Source organism: Octopus bimaculoides, chromosome 7 (genome assembly GCF_001194135.2).
Source record: "Octopus bimaculoides isolate UCB-OBI-ISO-001 chromosome 7, ASM119413v2, whole genome shotgun sequence".
Classification (NCBI taxonomy): domain Eukaryota; kingdom Metazoa; phylum Mollusca; class Cephalopoda; order Octopoda; family Octopodidae; genus Octopus; species Octopus bimaculoides.
In genome coordinates this window covers 43,269,944-43,290,433 of record NC_068987.1, presented here as the reverse complement: position 1 = coordinate 43,290,433, position 20,490 = coordinate 43,269,944, and the positions used below count along the sequence as shown (strand labels likewise).

At 37.7% G+C, this 20,490-nt stretch overlaps 2 protein-coding genes across 3 annotated transcripts in view; one reads left to right on the top strand and one right to left on the bottom strand.

The window, feature by feature from the left end:
- The window catches only part of LOC106883404 (thioredoxin domain-containing protein 15), a 107,040-nt gene extending 87,397 nt beyond the window's left edge, over window positions 1-19,643 (top strand). Inside the window, exon 4 of the mRNA XM_052969560.1 lies at window positions 18,657-19,643. Coding sequence (XP_052825520.1) covers window positions 18,657-18,664 — 8 coding nt within the window. The 3' untranslated portion in view covers window positions 18,665-19,643. The remainder of the gene's footprint in view (window positions 1-18,656) is intronic.
- Window positions 11,276-20,490, bottom strand: part of LOC106883452 (cytochrome b-c1 complex subunit 2, mitochondrial) — a 48,636-nt gene continuing 39,421 nt past the window's right edge. For both annotated transcript variants that reach the window (XM_014934474.2, XM_014934477.2), the window contains 5 exons: window positions 17,360-17,498; window positions 14,911-14,991; window positions 12,698-12,774; window positions 12,139-12,292; window positions 11,276-11,542 (listed from right to left, as the gene is read on the bottom strand). In XM_014934474.2, coding sequence (XP_014789960.1) covers window positions 11,453-11,542; window positions 12,139-12,292; window positions 12,698-12,774; window positions 14,911-14,991; window positions 17,360-17,498 — 541 coding nt within the window. In that variant the 3' untranslated portion in view covers window positions 11,276-11,452. The remainder of the gene's footprint in view (window positions 11,543-12,138; window positions 12,293-12,697; window positions 12,775-14,910; window positions 14,992-17,359; window positions 17,499-20,490) is intronic.

The following is a 20,490-nucleotide window of genomic DNA, read 5'->3' as shown; positions in this document are numbered from 1 at the left end:
TCGTGCGGGTGACACGTAAAAGCACCCACTACACTCTCTGAGTGGTTGGCGTTAGGAAGGGCATCCAGCTGTAGAAACTCTGCCAAATCAGACTGGAGCCTGGTGTTGCCATCCGGTTTCACCAGTCCTCAGTCAAATCGTCCAACCCATGCTAGCATGGAAAGCGGACGTTAAACGATGATGATGACATATATATATATATACATACATATATATATATATACATATATATACATATATATATATATATACATATATATATATATATACATATATATATATATGTGTAAGAAGGAAATGGAGGGAATCCAGAGGTAGTATTCATCAGCTGTTAGACATTATATAATGTCTATTTATTTAATTTAAACAGTTCAGATATTATATAAATTCATGTGTAAAATATTAGTAATTTCTAGAATGGAGAAAGAAGACCAGTTTCTTACAGCTGTTTCAGCCAAGAGGTCACAGTACTCCATATGTTACATCATCTTTTCAGTGTATTGTAGTAATCTGTAGATAAAATAAGGGTATGTGGGTATGCCTTTAGGCTTCGTCAGAGAGTTTTATAGGATTAATTTATGCATATATAAATATATAACTTTTGGGTCCTGTGAATTTTCTGAAACTCCTCTCTCCAACCCCTTGGAGAATTTTTTTCCAACAAATCTTTACATACACTCAATCTACAGGATATAAGCGATATAAGTTTCATTAAAATGTGTCCATTTTTATGGAAGTTATGAGGCAACAAAGTTGATGGGGTATCAAACTGTAGTTATGCCTTTTTTCAATAAAGGTTAACGTTAACAGATTAATGATTAACGAAGTTAACTCTTCAATTAACGGTGCCTACCTCTATGTATGCTCGTATATATATATATATATATATATATATATATATATAGGTATATATGTATCCTGCCTGACTGGCTCCTCATGCTGGTGGTATGTTAAAAGCACCATCTGAACATGGTCGATGCCACTGCTGCCTAACTGACTCCTGTGCTGGTGGCATGTAAAAAACACCCACTACACTCTTGGAGTGGTTGGCATCAGGAAGGGCATCTGGCTGTAGAAACCTTGCCTGACCAGAGTGGAGCTTGGTGCAGCCTGCTGGTTTGCCAATCCTCAGTCAAACCATCTAACCCATGCCAGCATAGAAAACAGATGTTAAACAATGATGATGATGATGATGATGATGATATGTATATGAATATATGCATGCATGCACACACACACATGATACATGTGGACGGTATTTTCAACTGAGACGTTACAACTGTATCTGATACTTCAAGTGCATCAATTCTAAGGCATGGGATGAGGTGGTGAAGCATGATCTTCAAACTTTGGGCTTCACAGTGGCAATGGCTAGTAACCAAGACCTTTGGCAATATGCTGTGCTTGAGAAGACCCATCAAACCAAGTGAAATCACAATCGTGGTCAATGCTGGTGTAAAATAATTGGCACCTATGCTGGTGGCATGTGTAAAAAGCACCTTTTGAGTGTTGGGCCTCACAGAGGTAAAGCAGCTGATGCCGGTGGCATGTGAAAAGCTCTTTTTGAGTGTTGGACTTCATGGAGGCAATGAAAAATGACCAAGACCTTTGGCATTATGTTGTGCTTGAGGAGAAGACCCATCAAGCCAAGTAAAATCACAGTTATGGCAGATACTGATGTCATGCAAATGACACCCATGCCAGTGGCACATAAAAGCACCCATTATACTCTCAGAGTGGTTGGCATTAGGAAGGGCATCCAATCAAAGAAATCATGCCAAATCAGACTGGAATCTGGTGCAGCCTTCCAGCTTACCAGCCTTGGTCAAACTGTCCAACCCATGCCAGCAAGGACAATGGATGTTAAATGATGATGAGGATGTACATATATTTACTAGATTGCTGACATTTATCAATGGTTTCTTCCATTCTGTTGATGCACCATTTTGTATCATTAATAAAATTGTCAGTATTTTTGACAAGGGTATGCTACTATATAAATAATTCAGTTCTACAATGTAAGCAAAAGATAAAACATTGTATGAAATCTGCCTGCTTCATTTATTATTGAAAACAATATGACAGTTGGTAAATATTTATATAAGCATTTTGTTCTCTCAAGGGGCTGGCTCAAGACTTTTATGGCTGAGTAAGCTGTGGCTCAGAGCTGGAAATCTAAATAAGCCTTGTTACACACTCAGCCTAAAGCTTAATCAGCCCAACATGTAATAGCAGCCATTTGGCATGATTCCAGAAGTCAATCTGTGTTTGTTAAATAAGAGTATGTATAAGGTGGTTTTAATGTTCTCCCTACATTTTACATGTCTTATCTTGGACCAACAAAGACTCCCCCCTCTTCAATGGAGCACTACCAAGGCAAGGACTTTTGGAAATGATCCATTAATTATTAACCTAAAAGTCGTCCAGGCAGGAATTTCTATGGTGAAAGGAAGACTGGAAGTGATGAGAGAAGTCATATCAGCCAGTGAGAAGAAAAGTTTTTCTCTGCTTTTGGTTTTTCCTGGGTATATGAGCAACGACAGACACGAGTCATAGAGATAGACTGGTTGCGACAACATGAGTGAAGAATTGATCAATCTGCCAGTGGTACCTGATTGCAAGTCGAGGGGAGAACTATTTTATTTATGTGCCTTCAAACCACAAGCTGTTTTGGCATGTCGTGTGGCTACATCTGAGAAGTAGATTTTCTATAAATTTTGTTGTTCTTTGTTTGTAATGGCCACAAAAATCGAAATCGGAAATGTGTTGAGACCGTTCACCAGCGAAGGTGATGTGGTGGCCTAGATAAAGAAGTTGAGATTAATAGTGAAGCAGCACAGACATTGAAATGATGTCAGTAGGAGAGATGATTGATAAATCGTGTGTTGATGCAAGGTAACACTTCAGATGTAGCGGCAACAGTGACGATGGTTACCAGTGGGACGAAAAGGCAGGTAGCAAACAACAGCAAGAGTCTGGTAATTCAAATGACCAAGGGATCATGTTTCAGATGTCGAGGTCCGCACATGGTCAGGGAGTGCACAGAACCGAAGCCAATGGTGGTGTGTTACCGATGCAGCTACCCTGGGCACATAACGTAAAACTGCAAGCAGGGAAAGGAATGAAGGGGGACTACTGCGCCACTAGTTCCCTCCACTACTAATTGAAGGCAAAAAATGGACGGAGGAGTATTTCTTGAAAGGAGAACCTCCCGTACTGAGAAACAGGGTGAGCTGCTATGAGCATACTCTGAAAGGAGAAGTCAGGTTTGAGTTCGAGAGAGAGGTGAACAGGTGGATAGAGGAGGGTATTCTGGTGCCATGGAGTGAAGAAACGACGGGTGGTGTGCTGCCGTTGATGGCTGTGGTTCAGCCAACAAAGAATAAGGTTTGACTGGTGCTAGACTTCAGGGAACTGAACAAAAATGTGTCCTGTCATATAGGAGGCGAGGTAGCGGATTTGTGTGGAGAAACCTTCCATGAGTGGCGGTGAATGAGGGGGGAAATTACGATCGTCAACCTCAAGTCACCCTATCTGCAGCTCCATGTATCAGAGAAGTTGTAGAAGTACCAACTGGTGAGGTACAGAGGTAGAACATACTGCCTGACTCGACAGGATTTCAGGTTGTATTCAGCACCAAAGATCATGGCGAAGGTCATCAAAACGGTTTTGGGTAAAGAGGCCAAAGTGGAGCAGGCTACCAGCTCATATATTGACGATATCTTAGTAGATGAAAATGTGGTATTGGCAGAGGAAATCGTGGACCATCTGAGGAGGTTCAGGCTGACAGTAAAACTGCCAGAGACTATATGGCGCTGGGGTTTAGGCTCAAAATAGACAAAGTGGGTAAGCTTGTGTTTTGCAGAGAAAACGAGACCCCAGACTTGTAACAGAATATGAATAGATGAGAACTGTTCTCAATGTTTGGGTAGTTGGTGGGCCACTACCCTGTCGCAGGATGGCCCCAAACAGCATGTAGCTATCTCAAAAGGCAAGCAGAAGGAGAGAACTGGTGTAATAAAGTGGGAGAGATGATGATAGTGATGATGCAAGAGGTCTTGGAGAGAGTGCGAGTGGAGGATCTAGTGAGAGGCAGCTGGTACATGCCTTACACAAAGGATCGTGTGGTGCGACACAAGCAACATAGCATTGGGAGTCATGCTGGAAATAGGAGGTGTCAAGGTGGAAGACACAGTATGGCTTAGAAAGAAGGACGATTACAACCATACCGATGTAACTGAACCAGATGCTGTGTTGAAGGCCGTCAACCTAACATTGAGATGGAGACTGCGAGCAGTTGAGATCTAGACTGATTTTGTCAACATGTGAGGGTGGGTGGAGTCAGTGATCACCAGCCGGAAGAGGATTCGCAGGAAAGGGGCTGTGGAAATGATGATCAATTATCGTCTCGGAATCTTGAGGGAGCAAGATGCTGAGTTAGCCTTGTAACTGCATGTGGTGTTCGTACCCTCAGAAAAGAATCAGGTGAGCATTCTAATTAGAGTGAAAAAAATTGGTTGGAAACAGTAGAGGATGTTCCAGGTGAGGTGGTGGTAGTTTGTTGATTGGAGGTCACAGAACTAATGAGGCTGCACAATGTGCACCATATGGGGGTCAACAGGATGATGTTTTTGGCAAGGATGGTCAACCCTGATGTCACTAGGGAGAGTGTTCATAGGTTAGTGGGGAACTGTAGTGGGTGCCAGTTAATTGATCCTGCCCCAAACACACACAAATCAGGAAAGATTCAGGTAGAGGAAGAATGGAAGAGGCTGGTCATTGATGTGACACACTATCAGAGAAAGATGTACCTTTCAATGATTGACTGTGGAGCAGGGCGAATGGCTATATGGAGAGAAATCACAGTGAAGACTGCTGCCGAGCTCACAGAGGTGCTGAATGTGGTGTTTTTGGAAAGGGGTCCTGTAGACAAGCTATTGATGGATAACAGCTCAGTTTTTCACTCAGAGGAGCTGATAGAGATGCCTGAAAGTTGGAGCACAAGATGCTTTTTCAGAGACGCATACAGGCCAGGTGGAAATGGGATTGTGGAACGGCACCACCGTATGATTAAAGCCATGACTGACAGGGGACAAATCTCTGCTATGGAGGCAGTCTTCTGGTATAACATGTCACCCAGGATAGGGCAAGCTGAAGAGTCAGTCCTGCACAGGGTCATATTCTTATACAAATGGAGACACCCAAGTGTGGTGCCATAGGAACAAGAAGTGGAAGGGATTACATCTGTGAAGGTTGGAGATGAAGTATGGATGAAGCCCCCAAATGCTCAGTGTGCAATGCAGTGAGAAAAAGGTAAGTGACCACAATCAGTATTTTGAATAATGTATCAGAGGATGGAATGCCATGTCACATCCTAGATATATTTGAAGGGTGATTAGCTCTTCCAATGATGAAGGGGAGGAGAAGGTGGTCCCAAGACCCTATGGAGTTATCTAAGGGAACGTCATCCCCTCCAGGTGGATGTATGATTACGGGACAGAATAGCAGGGCAGTGATCTTTAGATCAAGGGGGGGCGTATAGTTGAAGGAAGACTGGAAGCAACAAGATATTACGTCAGCAAGTGAGAAGAAGTTTTTCCTGAGGATACGAGCAGCAACAGACACAAGTCGTGGAGATAGAGTGGTTGTGACAACATGGGTGAAAAATTGATCAATCTGCCAGCAGTACCTGATTGCAATTGGAAGTAAGAACAATTTTATTTACATGCCTTCAAACCACAATTTCATCACCTTGAGACATTGTTGCTCATACCTTCCACTTCCCAGTTTATTCAAGAGTGAATGTTCCCAGTTTACTATCAGTTATACTATATATCAATGAAGATAAAATGATTTACCTTACAAACTCTGCCTGTCGTGTTTTAGAGAGGGTTTGTAAGAGTAAACCATCCAGTCCTAACTAACTGACCCTTACACTGCTGACCATTATTTCAGTAGTTCAGATTCTGTTATCACCCTTTCACACCATATTACTGTTTCTGTTATAATTTAAGGAAAATTAGTTAAGCTCATCTCCTCCACCAGTTTAGTTTATTAAATGGGGTTGAAAAACAACACACATCTGCTTAAAATGGCCTTTCCAGTCCATCAAAGCCCATATGATGGTTTTTGTGGCCCAGTTGCACTTATCTGGAGCCTCGGACAACTTTCATACTTACATGGCTTGGAGCACTCAGCATAAACAGTGTGACCTTTGTGTTTAGTATTGAAGAAATAATAAAGAACCCATGTTAATGGTCAAATCATTGGAGGAACAGCAGCAACTTTGACCCTGTTTAGGTCCCCTAATGTACCATGTAGTGATGTTTTAGATTAAGTCTACCCTTAAATGTCAATGATAAAATTAATTAACTGTAATCATTATTAATAATAATGAGCTTATTGCATACGGTGGTCAGATACACAACTTGTGGAAAACAGGAGATAGAAAACAGTAAAAAGCCAAGTGAAGAAAGACACTAGCACTTTTACATATCTCATACCTATTCATAAGTACATACATACCCATTATACATACAGTCTATGCAAGCACATTCTCATTTCATATACATACGCTATGCAAACATACATATACTAAGATATATATAGACATGCATAGCTGCATCATTATTGTTTTAACGCCTCCATAGTTTGGAAAATGTAGTTAAGAAGCTTGTTTCCCAACTATATCGTCTCAAATTCAGTGTTGGTTGTAAATATACATTACTGTCATACAAATGATGTTCGTCTGCTGTCTTCCATGGAAAACCTGTCTGGCCATACTATCTTGCTAGGAAATAGGGAGAGTTGGCAACAAGAAGGGCATCTAGCTGTAGAAAATCTGCCTCAACAAATTCTTTCTGACTCATATGCAAACATGGAGAAGTGGACATTAAATGACAATGATGATATATAGTCAATGCATAAAAAGAATTCCTCAGACACTTAGCATAAATTGTTAACTTTTAACTTCAGACATCTGTGAAATATTTTATTCTTGTGTCACTCAAGTTACTAATTAATGTAAATTTACTGCAAGAATCTAACATTAAATTACATCAGTTTTTATTTGAATATTCTAGTTACATAGTTAAGACCTTTTAAAAAGACTATTTATTTACTTGGATAACCTTAATTGACAAAATTGTTTGCTAAAATAGCTCTCCAGTTTTTGTACTAATGTCAAGATATGGAAACATTAACAGAGATTATCTGACATTTTAGGATTCCATTTGAGATGAGGTGAGGATAGGGGAAGGGGTAGTGTAGCATGTGTTTTAAAGTTGTTTACATTGAATTTTCTGTGTGTGTGTGCAAGTCATGCATTAATACATATTTTAATGTCAATATGGCTAGAGCTTGGTAATATATTTTTCCATAGATAAGTTTTGACCAGCTATGTCTAACTTAGTAGCATCAGTTAGAAAAGACATTTAAAGATGTTTCATCTCAGTCATTCTATGGGTGTCATAGCTCATTTGAGTGGATACTTATTGTTTGCAGAAATATATCCTGGGATAGATGGTTTATCTGGGATTCATTGGAGATAATTATTCAGGAACCATTTAAATATTAGGGGATATTTTTCTTCTCTTATGTGTTTTAGTATGTTAAAAGAGAGCAAGCCCAGTTGAGGTGAACAGGTGAATTTTAAAGTGGATACCAACATCCTTTGGGCATATTTTTCACATTGTACAAATGATACAGCACTCATGGTGATATTGGAGGAAATAAAGATTTAGTTTCATCTTGAGATGATCCCAATAATCAAAACCTGTCTATTTTCCTTGTGATCGAGCTCTAGGGTGCTTCAATTTTCATACCGTTTCAGGTAGGGAGAACACAGCACACAACAATATTCAAGGTGAGGATGGGCGAAGGCAGAGAAGAGAAGGATAATGGAAGAAGTGTTTCTAGACTGTAAAGTCCTGAGAATCCAGGAGCATGCCCTGTGGGCCATGTTGACTTTGTTGTTTATATGAACATTCCAGCTTAAGTTGTTATCAATGGTTATTCCGAGGTCATGAGCAGCATTTGATGCAATGTGACTACTACTATATAGCCCCAGGCTCACCAAAGCCTTGTGAGTGGATTTGGTAGATGGAAACTGGTCATGTGTATAAGTCTGTTCCTTTGTCTTGACATCACATGATGGTTGTAAAAAAGTATCAGTTATACAAGTAGTGTTGTTTCCAGTCTTTGTGAAAAATATGTCTGGCCATGGAGAATATGACCTTGGTTGGTGACAGGAAGGGCATCTGAATGTAGAAAACCTGCCTTGATGAATTCTGGCTGACACATGCATGATGAAATCCTTGAATTATCCCTGAGGCTAGATGTTTTGGTTTGGTCTTGAGGGAGAGTCTCTGTAGATGACTTTCACAGATTGTTTTGAGATCAATGCAATTAATGTTCCTTTTGAATATTTAACCCTGTAACATCTAAAACATGTTATAGGCTCAACTGTTAATCCTCTAACATCTAGTAGATATTAAAGGATTAACTGTTCACAATTCTTGACATTTGAAATACTGTCATATGTGTGTGAGTGTGTACTCTTATACTTATATGAGCTTCTGTAGATCTGCTTTTATGTATGGTTTTTGTTTATTCCAGTTCAATGTGCTGGAAAGTAAATTGAGGTGTGGTTGATGTGCTAGTAAAATTCTTGAATGTCCAAATGCTTTGTGATCTTGTTAACCTCATATAGAAGTTAATCATTGTTGAATACTATTTCTTGGTTTTACTTGACCTCTCATTCATCCAGTTCTGTGGAATCTCTAAATCTCCAGCTGTTTCATTCCTCACTTACCCATCTAAATAATTACATTGACTAAAAATTCATTTTTATTATTTGCTTATATTTTTACATACTTTTTTACTTCCACTTCTTATTGTTATTTGCTTATATTAAGAATGGGAAATTCCCTAAATTCTATCCAGCACTTGAACTTAATGTATCTTTACTTTTACTGACCAAATCAATCTAATTTTGCCCAGTTTCAGCCTTCCCATTGCATATATAAAGAAGAAATTTTGTGCGTAAATTTAGACTTGAATTGTTGGTGTAACCATGATGTTCCAGTGATCTGATGAGCTAGCTGTCTTTATTTGCATCAATTTGTGAATATACAATTGTATAATGCTGAGCATACATATTAATGCAAACATACATGCATAATTTCTTCCACACTAAATTTAATATTCAAGAAGTTTGCAAAATGGTCATAATTCTATGGTTGAATATATTCACTCTCATACCTCTTCACTTATATATATACATACCCTCTACCCTTTTTCATCACTTACTACATCCACCTCTAGCTCTATCTTTAATTATGTCACTCTCCTCCCACACTCTATATTCTCCCTTATACTCACTTTCTTGTATCTTGTGTGCTCTGGCACCCTGTCACCATCTCCCTTCCACCTTTGTATCTCCTCTATAGCAAGACACCTATGCTTGTCCCTCTATTATATGTTAGCCTTCTACACTTGGCATAAAGCCACCTCTCCCTCTCACAAATACACTCCTAATCAAAGGGATCTTTTCTTATTTCATTTTATAAGTTACTAAATAACCTCACTAGTGCTGGTTTCACAAAAAGGCATCCAGTACACACTGTAAAATGGTTGATGTTAGGAAGAACATTTAGCTGTAGAAATCATGCCAAAGCTGACATTGTGGCCTGATGCAGCTCATCAAACCCTCTAAAACCACCCAACCTGTTCCAGCATGGAGAAATGATATAATTTTACATCATATTTTTCTGTCTCTAAGTTGAGAATGACCAAATTGGTGATTTTGATGTTGCATATATTTAATGTTAATGGACAAGGCCACAAATGTGTAGATGAGAGGCAGAACTAATTGAATTATTTCTGGTGTGGAACTAAAGACATATTTCAACATCAGCAGGGTTTGGATTCAGTACAAAAGAATCATGTTGTTATAATAATTCCCATTACATTTATTACTGTAATCTTTTATAAATCATTACAAATTTATAAATAAAACAAGTATCAATAATATATTAGGATGAATTTGTACTAAATTGTCTTCTGGCTGGTTGAAACAAATTTAAACAAGAAAATCTAGAATTTCTCTTTTGTACCACCTGAAAATCTACTATATATAACAACATTGAACCACATCACAAATGATCAGGGTTGACCTGGGCATAAACAACAATTTCCCTGAACATGTTAAACCTTGAATGAATGAAATGTTTGATCTTGTATGATATTAACTGTTTTGACAAGGGCTACACTGCATCACAAGATTTAGGTTTCCTATGCATAAAGCCATATATTTCAGCTCAGGACAACTGCCGACAATATTTACTTAGAATATGAATAGTCTAACAGTTATCATCATTCTATGATTACTGTTTGCTGACATTATTCACCTCCCCACTCAAACCATATTTTCTTATTGTTGAGTAATGCCAGTCTCGAATATTTGCCAACATACTGTCTAACCTACCTAAACACTTTCCACTCTTCCACACCAGGACTGTATCTCTTCAAAACCCTCTCATTTGTTTTCTCTGAAACCATTAAAATTCAACAGATAAAACCTGATGCCATCTAGTTACTTGTCTACACAAATGTGTATAAGGGGTACCATTTCTAACTTGGATTAAGAAAATAAAAATAAATAAGTGGAAATTTTACCGGTGAGTGTGTTAAATTATAAAGCACTAAAAGAGAATGACTCTCCCAAAACACAACAGAATATGCTTCAACACACGAACTCACATAGAGAATCTTGCAAACCAAATCCCCAAACGAAACATTCAAAACTTTGCTATCTTAAATATCAAAGAGTACACTGTAGGTGCAGTATGGTCAAGTGGTTAAGAAATTTGTTTTGAAACCATAGTATTTTGGGTAAATATTTTCTATAGCCCCAGGTTGACCCATAAATAGTGAGTGAAATAGGGTGGATAGAGATGATCTAGAAGCCTGTCAGGTGGATTATAAATAGAATTCAAAACATACAGCCTTATCATGCTGATGCTGCAAGAGAATTACATTAAGGGTACATGTATCTACAGAATACCCATTCACATTAATTCAGGAGCAGATAATCCTCATCAAACAACGGAGATCCATCAACAGATACACTAACTGAAAATGAAGGACATGATCTGGAGCTAAGCAACTTCATCTACCATTTTTTTCCCAGCAAACCAACAACTTTCTAATCCAGTAAAGCTTTAACAGTGATGTCAGACAAAAACCTTCCAGCTCAACAACAAAGGACAACACAATATTTTAATGTTTTTATTTTCCAGTTTTAGACTGCAGAGTCAATAACCAGAGTAAATTAGATAGTGGCAACTAATAACTGGTATCTCTTGAAATATGGCCAAACATAATTGCAGTAATCTTTAGTGGTGACTTCTAACAGGGATTTTTATTTTTACAGGACTAAGATGGACGATAGTTATTTGTAGAGTTCATCCAAGTAAGGAGTTTGTGAGAGGTTGCCAACAGCAGCCATTGAAGGTTTGCCATTAATGATCTTCTTTGAAACCTGGAAATAGAAATAAAATATGAACATGAATGAGGAGCAAAGTAGTTTTAATTTTCATGAACTTCCCAAAGGTAATAGCAACCAGAGTGAAAAATCAAAACTTAGTAACTGACTCACTTTAAGGCCTTATCATTGCTATATTATCCAATCAAAAAATCATTTTAACATCACTTAATACATTTATCTTTACAGGGAGGATTATTTGGTAAGTTCCTTCCCTCTCAATTCAATTACAAATGCCAGAATATAGTGTTATCTTATAGGGTACCCTTTAGTAGTTTTAGCCCCTTTTTTCTTAGTGACTCAATGAAGTCCTCTCTTGCATAATACTGTAACTACAATGCTTGCTTGTTTAGATTAGCGTTGTTATTGCAATATAAGGCATTGAGTTATTTAAGAGCATAAAGTATTATCTATAGAAAACTTTTGAAGAAACATAAAAGAATTGTTTAGTGTTTTTGCCACCAGGATTGTAAGTAACCAACATAAAATGGTAGTTAGGGCTAGTTTTTGCGGTTAGAAAAGTATAAGGATCAAATTCAATAAACAGTTCTTGCTTCTGAGAGACAAAAATAAAGAAAAAGAGAACTACTGACCGTGTTGACATCACTAATGGTGACAGCATCAATTTGTGCCAAGATGTCTGTGATGTCAGCCAGTCCTCCAGCAATCAATAACTGCTCAGCCATCTCTTTCAGAACAAGGTTGCTGTCTTCAGCATTCATCAACACAGCTGCCTTCAGCTGGTTCCTGTATAGAAAGTATACATTCAACCAATGTTATAAAGTTCTCTTGCAGGCAAAACTAACATTCTACTTTCTTTCACACTACCTCGCTATTCTCTGCAACAGATCAACTTTCACAGCTTTTTACCAACTAAATACTCAACCATTGCATGACACTTCTTACTTGACCTGCTCAATGTAGCAGCCAGAATACAACAGATTTTCTTTTGAAGCTACATCCCAGGATTGCATCCTTAACACAACCATATCAAAACGATGGGACATCAAGGAAGATTCCAAATACCTTGACTACCTCACTTACACAACCAAATATTGTATGACAGAGCAAACAGCTGCAATGCCAGATCAGGGTAAAGTTAATTAAACAAACCAGCCATAATATAAAAAGGTAAAAAAAAAATGACTTTACTTAGCCCGGGAGATCTCCTCTTCACTAAATCCAGATTTGGTGATACTAGCAAACTCCCCAAAGGCAGCTTTCAGAACCTTAGAAACGAAGGAAAGAAACATGAAAGTAGTCTGCAGAAACAAAAAGAAATTAAAATGTTTCCTGTCACTTTGATTTAAAATGATATATTATAAACAACACACTCTTTGTTGGTTTAATGTAGTTACACAATCACTATGTTCATTGTCAGTTTGATGCAGGACAATATATTATACAGACACATTCCCTGTTGCTTTCATGTAGAACAATACATTACACAAACACTGCATGTTTCCTGTCAGTTTAATGTAGAACAATATGTTATACAAACACATTTCCTGTTATTTTGGTTTAGCTCAATATTTTATACACACAAGCATGTTACCAATCAGTTTGATGGAGAATATTTAGATACACATAGAAACATGTTCCCTCTTGGCTTGATGTCAAACACACAAACTGTACATTTGAATCTTAAACTACATCAGCATACAGAAGTAAAGGTATTATTGACTGATTTAACTCCTAGTAATTAACTAGTACTTTTTATTGACCCTGACTGGCTGAAAGGGAACTCAAAACCAGTTGGAATTAAAACTCAAGATCTAACTAAATGCCATAAATCTTTTTGGCTGATTTTCTACCAAGTGTGTCATCTACCATCCTGCTATCTCATATCACATTAAAATACACTAGTATAATATTATCGTTAATCCATTAAACATAAAACATTCACCTTACATTATTTATATATCTAGTATTAAGAAATACAGCAAAAATTAACTGAGATCAGATAAACATAATAAAACAAAAAAAAAAATTAAGAAGATATAAAAATCAGCTGCTTTCACTCACTGAACCATCATGTAACCATGAGGCACAGGCACAGCTGGGTGGTAAGAAGGTTGCTTGTTGCTTCAGTTCTACTGAGTGGCACCTTGGGCAGGTGCTTATTATAGCCCCAGACCAATCAAAGCCATGTGAGTGGATTTGGTAAATGGAAACTGAAAGAAGCCTGTTGAATATACATATGTGTGTGAGTGTTTTGCAAGTTGTATCTTTTGATCTTGACATTGCATGATTGTTGTAAACAAGTGTCATTGTTGTACTAGCCATGGGGAAATATTACTACTTGGAAACGTTAGGCAATAAAGAATGACGGAAGACAAGTCCAGGTGTTCTGCTCAAGAGGAGATACAAGAATACTCTGCATTATATAAGAGTGGGTGGGAGTATTTAGAAAGAAGATAGAGATGGTGGGTATAAGAGAAGATGTAGATAGTGGATTAGCAGATGTGGAGTGGGGAAAGTTTCATAAAAGTGTGAGGGGATAGTAATAGATGGTTAGTGTTGGTGGTAGGGGTGAATGTAGCGATAATGAACAAGAGTGGAGGTCCAGTTAGGGTAGGGGTAAGGAGAGAGATATAGGAGTTGCTCAGGAAAGAGAAAAGATCAGAAAGTAGCAGAATGATGTGCAAGGTATAAGAGTAGTGGGTAGTAGAGGTACATAAGGGAGTTATAGTAAGTGGGGTGTGATGGTAGATATGAAAAGGTATTGAGAAAGATAGGTGTTAAAAATGAAGTATGGCAGAAGGCACAGAAAGATTGGTGGAAATAGTGGAAGTGTGTGTGTGTGTGTGTGTACACACACATCTGTGTGTGACAAAGGAATAAACAATTATCTTATGAACTTCATTTGTCTACAGCTGTTTCGACTATAAGATACAATGGACTCATAGTTAAGTGCCTGAATATCACCTTATAGATCATAAGATAATTATTTATTCCTTTGCCATCTCAATTTCTTACTACCACTCTGTATTTGACTAACACTTCATACAGAAGCATATGTATATTCAGCTCTACAACAGGTTATTAGTATTGCAATGCCCAAATAAAATATCAAAAAAATATATATATATATCATCATCATCATTTAATGTCCATGTTCCATGCTGCCATGGGTTAGACTCTGACCTATTTATATAGCTGAATATCAAATATGTACAAAAACATAAAATGACAGGAAGTGAAGAATTTGAACAACAAAACCAATTTTGAGAGCTCTGAAACTTAATATCAAAGTCTCTTAGTACCCAATCTTCATTGAGGAAAGGAGAGAAGGGAAATACAAAGCCAACTAACAAGATAATCTTACAATTCAGCTGAACTGTTGACTTCAAATATAAACTGACCTTTCCTATATCTGCCTTGTCTGCAGTTGCAGCAAAACCAAATATACCTCCATCAGAGTAGGCACTGCTGATACATGAAATCTAGAAAATACAAGAGAGGGAGAGAAAAATATTTAAATAAAGAACGTGTGTGTGTGTGCACACATGTATTAAACAGAAAATATGACTGTGGCTTTGAAGCTTGATAACTATTTGATAATCTCATGAAAGTCTGAAATCACAGATGTATTTTCTGTTTAAAAAATATTAAAAACTAGTTTCTGCATGGAACTTTTTCTGATGTTATTAATCTTGACAAATGCGTGTGTGTGCATATATATATATATATATATATATATATATATATATATATATATATATATATATATATATATATATATACATATGAGGGGGTACCCCAAACACCCCAGAATTTTGCAATATTTTATTCACTTAGTTTTATATGTTTACACTTTTTTCACCTTCAAAGTATTCTCCATATGAAGCAATGTATTGGTCCAGATGTGTTTTCCACTGTTCAAAGCAGTCCTGGAACTCTTGTGAAGTGATGCCTTTTAACGCCTCTGTCATTTTTTTTCTTCATGTCTTCCACATCTGCAAAACGTTTTCCATTAAGGACATTTTTTTCATTCAAGAGAACAGAGAACAGTCGTGGGGAGCAAGATCAGGCAAATAGCGAGGGTGGGTAAGCGAGGTCATGCCATTTTTGGCAAAAATGGTCTCACACTTAAGGTGGTGGGTGTAGGCACATTGACGCGATGAAACCACCACTCTCCACTTAGCTACATCTCACAAATGCTTCAGAACTGTCAAGTAAAATGTCTGGATAACAGTTTGACCAGGAGGAACAAATTCTATGCAGACAATTCCTTTCACAATGATGAAGCAAATCAGCATTGGCTTGACATCAGACTTCACTTGATGTGCTTTTTTGGGGTGTGGTTACATTGAATACTTCCATTGACTTGATTGCTGTTTCATTTCCGGGTTGTAGCAGCAGCTTCCATCACCAGTGATGACCTCCAGAAAAAGTTTTGGATCAACTTCCACCTGTTTTTTCAGTTCATGACATGCATTCAGTCATGACTGCTTTTAATCTTCTGTAAGCAAGCAAGGCACAAATTTTGCTGCAACTCTTTCATTCGCATTTCCTTGCTCAAAATTTGCTGACAGGAGCTCCAGGATACACCACTCATATCAACAAGTTAGTCAATTATCCAGTGACGGTCCTCCAAGATCAGTTAGTGAATTTTCATGTTTTCATTTGTTGGGAGCTCAGCAGTCACTCTGAATGAGGTTGGTCTTCAAGCAACAAATGACCATTCCCAAAGTGTGAAAACCACTTGCAAACTTGTGTTTTGCTCATGGCAATGTCCTTATAAGCTGTTTGAAGCATGACAACTCTTTTGGCCGCCGCTTTTCCCAGCAGTAAACAAAATTTCACAGAAGCACGCTGTTCCTTTTTATCAGGGGAGAAGCACTATAAAACAAAGACACATCATGTGGCAGTATGACTTCATTCAATGACGCTGGTTGGCAGACTGATGCCTGAGGGTTGCATCAAGTGGCTTCTGCAGCGGAAGCCTGAACTACAACAGGCTTGTCCCACAGAGAATGTTTCTGGTGGTTACCCCCTCATACACACACACACACACACGCATGTATATGAACAGAGTTACCTTAATTCAGGGATTAGGGAGCCCATTCACACAAGGAAGGACACAATACTTTTAAATGGAGAATCCTGAGGCAAAATTGTAAGGTCCTAACCAAATGGTTTCAACACTTTTGTACATATATAACACTGAACAACCAGTGTTATATGTGTGTATATATATATATACTCACACACACACGGCAGTTGATTCTTTATGCAGAGTTGACATATTTATTTAGAGTTGATCCAATAGAAAGCTCTTTCTAGAGTGATTTCCAGGAGATGGGCAATGAAAGAGTTCTTTGTAAGGCCAACTCTAAATATAAATGTATACATAAAATAAAAAGATAGTGGTTAAATGCTGTTTTGTTTTAAAGGGACTCTCATAAAGCATGTGTGTATGTGTGTGTGTGTGTGATTAAACCAACTCAATAATAGAAAGATGAAAGGCTAAACTGAACTCAGCACAAAGTGATGTAATAACTATTTAGTCCAGTACTCTACTATTATCACCAATCTACAACCAGGAATTTACAGTGGAGGAAACAGTTAACTGTATCAATCCCAATACTAGACACATTTTATTGACAATTAGAATAATGAAAGGTAAAATGAAGCTTAGCAGGATTTGCTCTCAGAATGTAAAAACAGATGTAATAATTATGATTTTGAATTTTAGTAGCAGGTCACAAATTTAAACTCAGAGTATAAACAGTTGGGACTAAATACCATAAATACTTATATTGGCACTCTCTCTTTCTTATGGCGATGATGATTCTAAATGGTACTTACACCAAAAGGAGCTGAAGTGGCTGACCCAGCTGCCTTACCAAGTCGGGAGATCTTATTGTTGGTACTGTACTTCACAAACGGTCCAGTTCCCATGATCATCTGCATAATACATGCAGGTAACAAGTCTTTGCTGGGCAGACTATAAAATTGGAAGGAAAAACAATACACTGCATAAACAAAAAGGAAACGATAAACAAAACAGGAGAAAGATTTTATGGGTATAAAAATATTTTCAAACACTTTATTAAAGACATTTAATTTCTTTTAATTTGATAATCAAGGACTAAGAAGTAGTATAAAATATCCAAAAGAGGTGGTATAGTTGAATCAGTTGACCATTAACAGATAATTATTTGAATGTTTGCAGAATGTAAACATTATAGAATAATTCTTAACACAAACAAATAAATTAGTTCCCTTGTACACACACATTTTACTCCTTTACTTGATTTAGTCATTGGATTGCAGCTATTCTGGGGCATCATCTTGAGGAAGCTTAGTCAACTGGATCAGTCCTATTACTTATTTCATCAGTCACTTTTTGCCAAACTGTTAAGTTACAAAGGACACAATGAAACCAACACCAGTTGTCAAGCAAAGAGACATACACAAACATACATCTATCTGGGCCCCACAATCACCAACAATGGAGATGAACTTCAGATGTTGTCTGGCTACCAGGGTCATTTACTCCCTATGAACGCCCCTCTGGTGCCACTGCTCTCTCTCCTGGAAGATGAAGCTCCACATCTGCAATGCATTGGTCCTCTCCATTCGCCTCTATAGAGCACAAACATGGCTCCTCTTAAAGACCCTGGCAAAGGGGACTGACAGATTTGATAGTAGGACCCTGAGAACCATCAACAACATTAGATGGTGCCATCAGGTTTCCAACAAAGAATTGCATGCATCAGCTTGCAGCCTCCCACCTCATAGCTATCTGTTGCAGCAGTTGTTGACTGAAAGAGGCATCATGGCAAGCCCTGGCCCAGATGGCTGGCATGGGACTGCCAGTGATGGAAAGCACTGGTGGACCTGGTTGGCTCTACACATGACATCTCTGGGACCACTAATCTGGGATGACCCCAGCTCCATCAAGCAAGAGCATGAAGCAGCAAGCAAGCAGCATACGTACTGGGTTGAGGAATAATTCATGACCATTTTATTCAAATTTTAAAATGCACACAGAAATAAAACACATTGGCAAAATGTTTCATGTTATTGAAAAGAGAATTTTTTACTCTACAAGATAGTGTATTTTGATTTTTTAATTTTATTGATTTTTGTGTATTTTCAGATCATTAAAATGAAATGTCGAATGGACAAAACTGAGCATTTCCGACACCATTTGCTTTTTGGATTTAATGGAGGTGTTAAGGTCACCAAAACTGCTTGTGAGATTTGTGTTGTGCGTGGAAAAGAAGCAATGCCTCAAAGTACCGCCTGCTGTAAGGTTTTGTGCTTCAAAAAGGGGAATTTTGACCTTAAGGACAGATCACACACCGGTCGACTAATTGAGTTCGATGAAGAGTGATTGAAACAATTTCTTCACAAAAATCCACATGAAATGACCAGAGAATTGGCAGACCAGATGGATTGTGATAAAAAAACTGAGGTGAATCACCTTCACTCAATGGGCAAGGTTCAGAAAATCAGTGCTTGGGTGCCACACACTTTAAGCGCAAACAACAAACATCAACACTCCACAATTGCCGCCAGTTTGCTCGCTTGACATTGCTCAATACATGATCACAAATAGCATTTTCTTTACTGCATTGTCACTGGCGATGAAAAATGGTGCCTTTAAGCCAATATGAAGCAGCAAAAAGATGGCTCAGCCCCGACAAAAAAGCAACTCTGCAAGGAAAACAAGACCTTTGTCCTTGAAAGATGATGTTGTGTGTATGATGGCACTGAGTGCAACCAAACACTCAATGCAGAGCTCTACATTCAACAACTGCAATGACAAAATGAAGCAATTCAGCAAAAAAGACTGAATAGGCGAAATGGTATTCTTCCGCAACAAAACAACGACCATCCTCACATCACCAATATGGCCAAAGCTGCAATTCAAGAACTCAAATGGGAAGTGCTGCCTCATCCTCCATAATCTCCAGACTTGGTGCCATCAAATTTTCATTTCTTTCAATAACTTTGTGTGGTGTATCGTTCAATAATGACATGGTATTGAGAGCTTTGCTGAACAAATTCTTTGAGTCAAGACTGGGAGATTTCTATCGCCAAGGCATTGAAAAACTTATTGAATGATGGGAGGAAGTCATAAACAACAATAAAGAGTATATTATTGATAAATTTGTTGTTTTTGTTTAAAATAAATTTAAAAAAAAAACGCTCCAGAATTATTCCTCAACTCAACATATAAATGTGTGAGTTTATATATATATATATATATATATATATATGTATGTATATGTGGTGTGATGGATTTATGCACACAATTTCCACCTACCAAACTGACATATAAGGCATTGGTCATCCTGGGGCTAAAGTAGAAGACACATGACTAAAATGCCATGCAGTGGGACAAGAGCAAACTTGTTAACCACACAGCCATATGTACACCTTAATGATACATGTATGTTTTGAACCAGGGATTGTATATTGGAAGGCTGCATTGAACTCAGTCTAATCTAACAGGGCTCTATTTACAGAAATTTTGTGAAACATGTGGAAAAACCTAATTACATTTATTGTGAAAATTTAATTATGAAAATAAGAATAGAGATATAAATTAGATGCTTTTAAGAATTTAAGAACTTCAGAGTAAATATAATTCTTTGGAATCAACAAAAACGTATTTTTATGCATAACCTAGACTTCTTGAAGGCCTCATTAAAGGCCTTGAAAATGGCATGTTGCAGTATGGTGAGAGGATGCTCAGCCTCTATATTATTGACAAGAACTTTACAGTGATACAGTACAATTAAGTATTCTACAATGATTCAGCCCAAACTGCTCCACACCAGCAAGTACACATCATTCAATAATGAACAATACAAACATTTCAGAAGTGAGGATATGACTGATATTTTATACCAACAACAGGGGTACCAAAAAGTGAGGTACTTAAAGACTCTGGCAAATGCACAGATAATGTGGTGTGTTGCTTG